A 12,761-nucleotide genomic window follows, 5' to 3' on the forward strand; every position below is an offset into this window, starting at 1 on the left:
ACATTATTATTTTGGGCAATTCTAGGAAGGACTATTGTAAAGGCGAAAAACCTAATTCTCGCCATAACAATGCTAAGTAGAAACAATACATGTCTACATAACAGTGTTCGTCTGAAATTTCATTTGCACGAACAATATCGTATTGTTCCCTTCCTCCTCAGGTAGGGTAGAATCTTTATCCTACACCTACATGTCCATGTGAGTGTGTTAGTAAAATATTATAAAAAACCAACAACATATCTTTGTCTGGAAAATTCCTAGCTAATAAGTACTAATTTAAATTGAATATCTACTTATGTATGTAGTCAAGAATAAAATGGCCTCTGACTTGGTGAACACCCTGTACTTACCCTGCGGTTGCAGATTTAAATCGTGTCCTAAGCAAATGCGATTATGGAGTCCACAAGCTTTTAATTTGTGACTAAGTAGACTAGGCCATGGATATTTATAAAATAATAGTTTTAGCCCTTACACTAAATGTCTCCCAAAGGCTAAATAAAGCTCAAAAAGATGAGTGCTCGCAGTAAATTAGGAACATAATAGCATTATTAACTTAAGTTATTACAACCTTATTCAAGTATAATAAAAAATAACACCGGTGGTAAATGTTTTGCTCCCCTTTACTGCGAACGAATGGCGAAATTACAAAGAATGAATTTAGCTACACACACCTGGGACAGCGGAACAAAAACAACGCAACATACGCCCCATCTTATCCTTATTGAGGCTTTATTATATTACCCACGCATGTACCTATTTCGTGCACATGAATTACAGGATAATTAAGCACGCCTATTATGACACGCAATGCTTCAAAACCTATTTGTTAAATTCAATGAAATGGGCTGATTCTTAATCTCTCGCCACAAAGGTACACTTATTTATTACCTAAATTAATGTTCGATGGATCAAGCTTACCTAGATGATGCCTGCATGGGCTGTCTTGAAGGAAATGTAATGGTAGTAAGTAATTCAGGAGTTCACTGATTTGGGTGGAAATTTTAATATCAATATATGTGATATTCAGTTTGGTGCGGATATTAAGTAAACTTTAAAAGGGAATTAAGCAAGTGGCAAGTCTGAGCTTCAAGCACATTCCAAACTTTAAGCCGCATATGAATGACTTGACCAACTTTGATCCAGACGGTTTACGTAGAAGTCAATGAAACCAGATTAAATTATTCGTTTCGCTTAATACTTCAACGCATAGTTTTTAAGTAGGATAATATCACTGAACGTACCTACTACATTATAAGCAATTCTACTGATTCTACTTAAAAGGTAAAAAAATTCAATGATAAGTACAGCAGACCTACTGTATATTTTTGCATGGAACGATTGTTATGTACCTAAATAGCACAACAACACAACCCAAAAGAAACTAATAAAAAACTGCCAAACTAAATCTTCGTTTCAAATGATTCGGCAAAAAGTTTTTGATAAAGTTATTTCACTTTTTCTTCCTTCTACAACCCACAGAATAAGACGGACTAAATTTTCATTTAGTTTCAGGATACACAACTTTAATACTTTTCAACATGCACGACGACCGAGTTACCAAGAGATAAGTACTTAAATCAGTGGGAATAACTTATCTAGGTACCTACTTACTTCACGCAGAGCTGATGACCGCTGGGGCAGAAAAGTTCTCGAGTGGCGACCACGGGCCGGAAGACGTAGTGTGGGCAGACCCCCCACTAGGTGGACCGACGATCTGGTGAAGGTCGCGGAAGGTGCCTGGATGCGGGCGGCGCAGGACCGGTCGTTGTGGAAATTCTTGGGGGAGGCCTTTGCTCAGCAGTGGACGTCGTTTGGTTGAAACGACCTTCATCTCAAAGATTCATCATCACCATCATCTCAGCCATAGGACGTCCACTGCTGAACATAGGCCTCCCCCAATGCTTTCCATGTTGCCCGGTTGGTAGCGGTCTTAATCTCAAAGATTAAAAGAAAATAATTTTGATATCCATGTTTTGAGCGAATAGATGGGTGGGGTGATACTTAGGGGAATGGTATTCAATCAGATTTTGGAAGCACCGCAAGATTTGATACCGTTTCAACTGGACTTCGAACTGGCTCGGCGCCAGGTCATCAGCTTAATACTTCGATCCTTTAGATCAGTCGGAAGCTGAGGCAATACAAACTGACAATTTACTGGCAAGGTATAATAAATTATGGGTTAAGTTAAAGTTACGTTAGAACAGCAAAAATAAAGAATGGAGTTAAGCTCTACATTTTTTTAGGATAGGATTTATAGAACAGGGACAATATTTGGTAACTTTCGTAATAACAGCGACATTTGATTGTACCTATTTACTGTCATAAGCTGTGATTATGTCTCACGCTGAATTCGAAACGGCAGCTCTTTTAATGCTAATAGTAGAATACTTTTTAGGTGACCCATGTTACACGGTAAGATTTATCTTATTTTTACGGTTCGATTCCTGGTAATATCCCCCTTGTCGGCGATAAATCAAACTCAATATTCTTAGGTAAAATTGCTGGGTCTACAGTAACTTAAGTATCTGGTTTGGCCATCAAATGCTATAAATCATATCGTAAAGACCAATTGATTTAAACATCACACTGAATAGTTAGTTGGTAGATAGGCTTACAATAAAAGAAATCTTTTGGAAAATACTAACAAAGTAACGACAAACAGCCTTTGTTTATTAAAAAAAAAACATACAAAATCAAAATAATTTGAAACGGTCTCAAAAAAATAAATAGGAAATAAAAATGATTTCATTTTTTGTTGAAATTAATAAGTTGCCTATTACCACGGATAGTCACTGTATGAGGAAGGTACAGTAGGCCAGTTTTTCTACAGGGTGTTAGGGAAATGGGTACCTATATGAGCCGACACTAGCCCATGTTAACATGGTCATATAAATGGTATGGTGAAGTCAGAAATTTGATATCATCATTTTATTTTTTTTAATTTTCATACAAAATAAATTTAATAAAATCCGATTTGTATGAAAATTTAAATAATTAAAATGAAGATATCGATTTTCTGACTTCACCATACCATTTATATTATTATGACCATGTTAACATGGGCTAGTGTCGGCTCATATACCCATTTATCTAACACCCTGTATACATTTCACCACATTGAATTCTCATAATTTCCACAACTTTAATAAATTGTTTCAGAAGCATTTGATGCTCCATCTAAAACCAGAAGATACTTTACCTACCTACAGATTTCATTAGGTACCAGTTATGAAATGCAATAGAGAAGTTATAGCTTATTTACGATTCCCATATAAATGTACAGCGCAGTCGATATTATTTAATTTTGTTATAGCGTCATCGGTTTACGGCTTGTAAATATTCGTCAACGTTTTATTAGGCACACCAATCTGCACAGTATCAGCTGAGTAATAATAATATTAATTAGAGGGCGACCAGCCGTCCGGGACTTCCGGGACTGTCCCAAAATATGGCATGAGGTATGCCCTGTCACGTCATAATAATTATGTCAATATAGCTTTTGCCCGCGGCTTCACTCGCGTGAAATTTCGTTTGTCACAGATCGTCATAAATTATAGCCTATATGTTATTCTACGTTATAAACAATAATACTGTAAAGTTTCATCAAAATCCGTTCAGTAGTTTTTGCGTGAAAGAGTAACAAACATCCAGACATCCAAACTTTCGCATTTATAATATTAGTAGGACACCCCTCTCCCGTGCCGCTCCCATACTTTAGGCACTTACGGAGTTATGCACTAGACCTTTATGATCTTTCAACGGCTTTTAAAGGCATGTACCGAGCCGTAAAACATTATACGAAGAAAATTCACAACACAGGTGGCAGATAATATGAAAAAAAATTGTCTGTGCTAAAGCCTGGTCCATGAGCACGTAGAATTTTGTCCAATGACCCCAAGCTACCCATCCTTATCGCTCTCGCACACTCACTGCGGGCGCGCGTCGCACAGTCGCGACAGCAATATAATTACGCGCGAGCGATAAGGATGGGTTGCTTGGGGTCATTGGACAAAATTCTACGTGCTCACGGACCAGGCTTTAGATGCAATGAAACAGGTGGTCTTGCTTTTTGTACAGTTGATAGCACATCAAACTTAACATTTTTACTTCAAAATAACCTTATAACTGCAAAGATGCCACACTATTTAGTTTAATAGCCTTAGTTAAATGAAGATAAAGAATTAAGTTGGTCTATTTTATAAATTGTTTGCAAGAACATTAGAAACTATTTTACCTTTCCTGAAATATGTATGTAAGATAGTGAATTGTGTACTTTCAGAAGTAAATAAACCAAATAGAATACTTATTCGTGGAAATATTATTGTAAGGATTGAGGTCAAACCACAAACGTTACCCATTCAACAATAAAAAGAAATAACAGCTTAACATAAATACGAAGTAAGGAAAAAGTGTAGAAATGATAACAATTGTTAAGAAAGTAATAATTTTATTATTGTTTGATTGAGGTATACATAAGATTTAACACAGCATTGACTCAACCATAGAATAAAATCGAGTAATCACGTAAGTTCAGGTACTTACAAAGACATTTTAAGAACATAGGAACTAATATAAAACCCTTATAATTAAAAGCTTACCTTTAAACATAAAATACGTGAGGTAGGCTACTATTTCTAAATTCTGCATTTATAAAACTTCAATTTACTGCCATGGTAATCGTATTTCAGCACCTTCACAATAGAATTCCTTGAAACATTAGTACGACACATAACCTAGATATAAACGTAATTACTCACATATTTAGGCGTAATAACAACCTGGTCAGATTCAAATAAAATATATTCACAGTGCTATGTGGCATTGGACTTTAAACTTACTTTCTTTATAGTATGGTTCACAATCCGTTCAGGAATTTTCACAATTTGTGGTAGGTACGTTGATGTGCATGCCATGCAGAATTATTCGGGACGTTTGAATTTAAATGCAAATGAACTTTGAAGCCATAAAGCGACACTTAAAATCTTCATTAATTTTAAGATTTTATTATTATAAATGCTCAGAATGGCCGCCGTTTTATCCTCACCACATTAATTGGTAGCATGTGCATTAAGTAAAACTTAATTCAAATGAATGCCAAAACCATCGTGGGTTTATAAAACAGTATAAAAATACAACTTATATTAAAATAATATTCGTAACAAAATCAATTAGAGGAAATCAAAAACGTTACAAAATAGAAACAGTAGACAAAGTAAACAAAACATACAGGGCCTGCCCTGCAAAAAATACTTTTTGACTTGACACAAACTGATGACTATGAAACGTAAGCATTACCTATATTTTTTACGATATAATATAGAGGTTTGAAAATTACCAATTTTGTTCCTTTCCTTCCTCCTTGATGATTAAAAGAAAATTATCAACTACAAAAGTAATGGTATGAGGATCAACATTATCATACAAACTTAAAACATTTTTAACCTAGTGAACACATAAAATTTTAAAAATCACCATGTGATAAGTGCGCTGCGCTGCGCAACTGCGCCAAATCTTCATCTTATGGTATAAAGTATGACACAGTAAACAAAAATATAGACACAAAATATTGGGCGGTAGTATAGAGCGAAGTATAATCCAGAAATTGTAGAATAATACAATTATTATTACAATTCGACCATCATTTTGTGTAGTTAGTTTTAGATAATTATTCATATGTAGCAAACTGTAGGCAGGCGGTGTATAGAAACCAACAAAATTGATTGAACCTATAATAATGAATTTGATAACTTTTGACGCCAATTTGACACAAAAACTATAACATTATCTTTACAACAAATACTTACTTCTTACATCACAGGTGTAAGAATACAGGAGCCTTCTTAAAATATTATTATTCAGTTAAGATTCATATTTTCTACATAGACGTTTATCAGGTTTCATAGAAAAAATACAACCAACATGTAATATTTATATCATAAAAATTGAATAAAGCAGCTCCTAGCGGTCCAACAAGGAACTACCGCGATTTTGTTTGCCACATTCCCACGCCACGGTGGCAATATTAAACATTTTTTTTTCTCTTGGCAACACATCACATTCTAAAATCACATAATCGTATTATACCGCCGCTTAACATCTTGGAATCATATTACCTACTCTGACTCCGCTGTAACACTTACGTTTTCCACTTCTTGCTTTGGAGTGGCACAATTATTGGACAGATTCAGAGATGAGTCTCTACCCGCCATTTCTGGTGACTTAGAATCATCGGAGTCTCTAACTGTTGAGTCAGGCAACTCTTCTGCTTTCATTTTTGGCGTTTTACAGTCACCTGCCTCGTTTGCCGTTGTATCTGGCATCTCTTCAGCCTCCATTTTTGGAGTTTCGATTTCTTCTGCCTCCATTATCGGAGTTTCGATCGCTTCTGCTTCCTTATCTGAGGTATTGCGCACGTCTTCTGCTTCCATTTCTGAAGGTGTTGTGTCACCAGCTCCATTCTCTTGCGCAGCATCTTCTGGTTGATCCTGAAAAGTAATGATGATTTATGGTTTTATTATTTTATTTCACAATGGTGACTACACGATGGCACGCTTAGAAACAATCTAGATTATGCTCGATTGTAAATAATTGCCCTCATTCCGAAATATACTTTCACTCTTGGACTCAAGTTTCTTACCTTAAACATCTGATTTTCAAGGCCCAGTATTTTTTGTAGCTAATTCAACTAATTATCAAAAATAAACGAATAGTTAAAAAAATTTATTAAAACTTAAGATAACCTTCGTTTGAAAAACGTATTTTGCTGATATTTAACCACTTGTCATAAAATTTTATAAAAACAACCAGTTTTAACTATGTATCAAAAAACGGGGCCTTAGATGTTAATTCGATGGAGTCGATAAGTTGCATACAGGCGGCTGTGTGACCACGGCTGCAGCGTAGCAGCCGAAACGTCAAGCCGCAAGTACATAATGTAACTCAATAATATTCTATATTTGTCGAAATGGAAGGCGAAAGTTTAAAATCTTATACATACAGGCAAATGAAAAATATTTAATAAAACTATTTCATCAAGCTTATTACCTCAGTCTTAACTTCAGATGTATCCATGTTGGTAGTCTTCTTCGGACGTCTAGTCCAGGCTGTCTTCTTTAAAATCACCTCATCGAAACTCTTGATGAACGTAGCTTGATCAACGTAATCCTTTGGTTTTTTCGCTAGATATACTTCATGGACTGTGACATCTAGAACATGAAATCATTTTGAGGGATGAAAAACGCAAATGTCTGGAATATTAAACTCTCATAATAAGTACCCGTCGTCGAGACATCTTAACATATATTTAAATAACTTTACAACTGGAAACTTGATAGTTCTATCAGGCCTGTTCATCTCCGCGAGTTTACATCGAAAACAAAACACGCACGATGGCCCACCTACAGGATACTATTCGACAAGGCCTCACATACGAGCGAACATTGACTCACGCACGCGTGTTCTTGTGTATGATGGAAGAAAATAAAGAAAATGGTGTACTAAATACGGTGCAGTATTTAACTGCCTAAATAATAATAAAAACACAGAATGTACTTTTTTAAGTTGCCTCAAGACACTGAGAGGTAATTAAGTAGTTAATATTATTCATGATAATTCATGCTAAATCATGTATTTCCTCCGCCATTTTCCGCAGTTTGGCACCTCACGTCACATCATTTTACCGAAGTCAGCCCTATAACTTCGGCGCAGTGCCGATCACTGACGTTTGTCAACAAGGTGCTTGACTCTTGAGACAGGCTAAATTACACCATATTGTTAATGACATTGAGCATACATTTTTTTAAATACCTTCGCGAAGTAAAACTTCTGTACGTAGTACCAGGCCTGTTCATCTCCGCGAGTTTACATCGAAAACAAAACACGCACGATGGCCCACCTACAGGATACTATTCGACAAGGCCTCACTTACGAGCGAACATTGACTCACGCACGCGTATTCTTGTGTATGATGGAAGAAAATAAAGAAAATGGTGTACTAAATACTGTGCAGTATTTAACTGCCTAAATAATAATAAAAACACAGAACGTACTTTTTTAAGTTGCCTCAAGACACTGAGAGGTAAATATTATTCATGATAATTCATGCTAAATCATATATTTTCTCCGCCATTTTCCGCAGTTTGGCACCTCACGTCACATCATTTTACCGAAGTCAGCCCTATAGCTTCGGCGCAGTGCCGATCACTGACGTTTGTCAACAAAATGGTGCTTGACTCTTGAGACAGGCTAAATTACACCATATTGTTAATGACATTGAGCATACATTTTTTTAAATACCTTCGCGAAGTAAAACTTCTGTACGTAGTACTTATTTATTCTGTGGTAGTACTTATTATTATTCTGGTTCTGGTTCTATCAAGTTTTTCAACTTATGTACTTTTTATTGTTACATCTGGGAATCGAACCCACCCAATATAATAGTAACTAGATATGAAGAATATTAAAATCAATCGTCATTTCACAACGACGCAAGCGACTTTTAACTAATACTGATCCAGAAAAATCATGTCAATTTACATATCGACGAACGATACTGCACAGAGTTCACTGCACTGTCCAATGTCCATACATTAAATACTAATTAAAAAAATATTATTATAAATGCGACAGTATCTATCTGTCTGTTACGCCTTCACGCTTAAACCACAACTGATTTTAATCAATTTGGTATAGAAATACGAGTCCCAGGAAAGGACTTAGGATTAGGTTTTTATCCCTGTTTTTGAAACAGGGACGCGCGCTATAAATTTTTATGTGACTAGTTAGTATGATAATAAATAAAACTGTTAATTACCAGTTCCCAAAATTTCTTGGACCATGTAAGGAAAGAGCCATCCAACCAATGGTGTCTGCCCTGACTGGTAGTGTGCCTTCTTGTGGTAGAACAACAGACCATCTAAAGAAGGGCAGTTATGCTCAAATTGTGGAACCTTCATCATGAATCTGAAATCACAGAGTACATTATTTTAAGTATTAAATGTAGATATGGAAACTTGGAATGGTGTTAATCACGTATAATTAAATATCAATTAGTGTAGTCGGTACTAATATCAAGAGATACGAATGTTGAACGAATTTCTGCCAAAGTACATACAGTTCATGACTAGAAAATAAATTAGAGAAATATTTTCAAGAAATTCCATTGCATTGCCAATGTGTAGAGCATTAGGCGTATTTTTTTAACCAAAAATTTTTTTTGTATTTGCATTCTTATTTATTCAAATATTATTTCTTGTTTCTACTGATATGACTTTAAACTGTTCATTCATTTTAAAGTCATTAAAATATCATATTTTAAATACAAATCGAGTTTATAAAGTTAGAAATGTACCTAAACTGTTAAACTAATTGCAGGACCGGATGCAGGGGAAACAATGATAAAAAATTTAATTTAACTCACTTGTTCAGCTCTTCTTTGGTGCATGGGACTTTAGGCAGTAACACGAACTTGCTTTCGTTCTTTTTGCTGACAACTCCTAGTTGTGGCATTTCACTGAACTGTGACCTCAACCAATAATCACGAAATTCTGTCTGAAATTTCATTTAAAATTATTTATTACAGGTATTCAAAAGTATTATGAAACATTCATAAGTTAGATTAAGTTGTTTAGATCTTCAAAATACTTACATCACAATCGGTCATAGGTTGATTGTTCCAGGCCAGAAAATCTACAACATACATGGTGTTGTTTCCCTCATAATAAAAACAATCCAACACGCAACAAGATTTTTTTGCAGTCGGTCCGGAGTATCCACCAGGTAGAGAGGAGCTCATTTCAAACTTGAACTGGCCGTACTTAGTGAAACATTTGGTTTTACCCTAAAAAATAATAATTAAACTATTAACAAAGATTTGGAATGTGAAAATATGTCAATTAAAGTGCCAAAGTAGAAACTAGCGCGGGCATGCATATACATACATCAGTCTTTCCCAAAGTGGGCGATAACGCCCCCGCGCTGCAGGCTTAAAGGGGGGCGGTAAGAGACCCAGAAAAAAAATCGGGACGTTGTGTAGAGGCTTGGGAGGCGTCATCTACTAGGAGGACTCTTAGACACCGACTGAGCTCGACTCTTGACTACAAAAATGGGGGGCGCTAAAAAATAATTTATTCTCAAAGTGGGCAGTAGACTAAATAAGTTTGGGAACCACTGATATACATGAATAGGCCTGCGCTCCGCGGTGGGCAGCAGTCGCGTGCGCCCGCCCTCCGCTGGGTGTGTGAAATGCATTCGCGATACACTGCATTGCTCATGCTATTTTTCGATACAGACGCGTGCGTGCGCCCGCGCAAGTTATAGCGTAGGCCCTTCGGCCTTATTCTGATTAGTGTTTTAGAATTTAAATATTTTAAACAATATATTTTCTTTTCTAATTGGGTATTCCAAAATAGCAATACATATAATTTTTTTACCTGATGAGCGACAACTAGCATTCGAACTCCTTTGGGACAAGGAGTCACATACCAGTTTTCTTCCAAGTCTTGAGGCCTCTCGATCATCCATTCAGACATCATAAGTACATTCTTGTAGGACAAGTTCACCTTGTTGAAACCCGCCACATAAATACTAGGTCTATAATTGACCTAAAAATAATTTAAAAAGGTCTTAAATTGATCCAACAGATTTGAGATACAAGCCAAGAGCTTCCGCATTGTGGATAAAAAAAAATTCATTAAATCAAAAGTAAGTATGTGATCATCATCATCATCATCATCATCATCATTTCAGCCATAGGACATCCACTGCTGAACATAGGCCTCTCCCCGATGCTTTCCATGTTGATCGATTGGTAGCGGCCTGCATCAACTTAAGTTTCCAATTTAAGTTAAAATTATGAAATTGTTATTGGTGAAGTAAACTAAATAATTATTTTCATTGTATTCCTGTTGTCCCTCACTATTTGGACATTGGGGAAACAATGATACAGCGGTACAATTTACAATACAATGCCCAATGTTGTTTGACAGTACACATTATTTTTAAGTTGCCCAAAGTCTCTAATTTATGACTCCAAACAGCAGAAAAGCAAGTTACGTCTCAGGATCTCAAGATTACATAAGAAAATAATATGCACCCCCAAACTGAAAATTGTCGAATCATACCCTTTTATTATTATTGAAGATATTATTTTCTTCAACTGCATGAACAAGTTCCAATATTCCTCGGAATTGGTCTATTTTGTCGTTCCGTTGACTAAAAGAAGAGAGAGAAGACACATTAATGAATAGATATAATAATAGTGGGCCTAGAAAATAATAAATAATCAATCATAAGTTACACTTGAGAGTTGTAACAAAGCTAGTGAAGACCCCAAAAGATATTTGTGACATCTATTTTTATCTTGATTAGACCAGCAGCTCCAGATAATACAGACAGAGTGTAAGTAATAAGGTTTCTCATCAACTATTGTTCGTTCGTTTGTTTCAGCCCAATGACATCCACTGTTGGTTAAAGGCCTCCCCCAAGGTTTTCCCCAATGAACGGTCCTGCGCTACCCGCATCCCGGCTCCTTCCGCGCCCTTTACCAGATCGTCAGTCCACCTACCCACGCTACGTCTTCCAGCCCATGGTCGCCACTCAAGAACTTTTCTGCCCCATTGGCCATCATTTTTACAAACTATGTGCCCCACTTGATTTTGGCAATTCTGTGAGCTATGTCGGTTCTCTTGTGGATCTCGTCATCAACTATACCTTCTAATTAATAAAATTTAAGCTTGCAAAGTCCAAACCGGATCTCTTAGGGGTGCAAGTTTTGAAAGGACTTTGTGGCTTTATAGACATGGTATTTTTTTATATTGTTTTTGTATTTATATTGTGATCTTACTCTGTAGTAAAAAAAGAATTATGAATTTAGGTACAGGAAGAGGTGAATACATATTCAGTAGATGTACCCTCATGCATTAGGCATACAAATCAAGTACTGTTAGTGTTTAGAGAGAAAAATACCACAGTTTAGTGTTCAGGTAAACGGGTTTACTTTTATAAAATAAATATGTACATAATTAGTCCAGCTTAATGACAGTTGTTTCAAAACAGTAGCTAAAAGTGCGTGTTGTTTTACTAGGATGTCGTCAACGCTTTACTTATGTTTTAAGTTTAATATTATTGAAATTAAATGCTTACCATTTCTGGACTTCCAATATTTCCTTCCGTCTTTCTTCTTGGTTGCTCAACTTGCCCCAGTTTTTGTAAAGAGTTTCATATTCTGACTTTGGCGGTTCAGGGTTGATGTTAGCAGACTCCATTTTGCCCAATAATTCATCCATTCTGAATATTTTTAAACTACCTTTAGTTTACTTGAAAATCACAAGAAAATAAATTCTCAAACTGCCCTCGACCTCAACAAGTAAATAAATGTTGTTGATTAATGAATGAGTGACTATTTATTACGTACTCTGTGAATGAGTGATCAGTAGGGATGTGAAAAAATAATCGATTATGGAAAAAAATATTAAAGATCGATTATTATAAAGTAAAAATTGATTTAAAAATGTGTTTCTTTTTATTTTATAATCAATTAATAATCGATTTTTTATAATCATTCAATAAATGCACCCCGATATTACGTTTGGTCTTCAGAGCCCCGATTACGGTAATATTTAACGTCTCCAATCCAGACACGCTTCTCGATTCTGCGATACGATTGGTCGTTAAACAGCGTACGTCAGCTGTTTTGACCAATCGTATCGCAGAATCGAGAAGCGTGTCTGGATTGGAGACGTTAAAAATTACCGTAATCGGGG

At 35.9% G+C, this 12,761-nt stretch overlaps 1 protein-coding gene across 1 annotated transcript; it reads right to left on the bottom strand.

Moving 5' to 3' along the window:
* Positions 1 to 4,427: 4,427 nt before the first annotated feature.
* On the bottom strand, positions 4,428 to 12,385 carry LOC135088566 (snurportin-1). Its single transcript, XM_063983414.1, has 8 exons — positions 12,142 to 12,385; positions 11,121 to 11,211; positions 10,431 to 10,601; positions 9,647 to 9,838; positions 9,419 to 9,549; positions 8,813 to 8,961; positions 7,045 to 7,205; positions 4,428 to 6,485 (listed from the first exon to the last, which is right to left on the bottom strand). Exons 1-8 carry the CDS (start codon positions 12,282 to 12,284, stop codon positions 6,114 to 6,116), a joined length of 1,410 nt encoding a protein of 469 aa, XP_063839484.1. The 5' UTR covers positions 12,285 to 12,385; the 3' UTR covers positions 4,428 to 6,113.
* Positions 12,386 to 12,761: the final 376 nt, after the last annotated feature.

The sequence above is a fragment of the Ostrinia nubilalis genome, chromosome 1, assembly GCF_963855985.1.
Source record: "Ostrinia nubilalis chromosome 1, ilOstNubi1.1, whole genome shotgun sequence".
Lineage (NCBI taxonomy): Eukaryota > Metazoa > Arthropoda > Insecta > Lepidoptera > Crambidae > Ostrinia > Ostrinia nubilalis.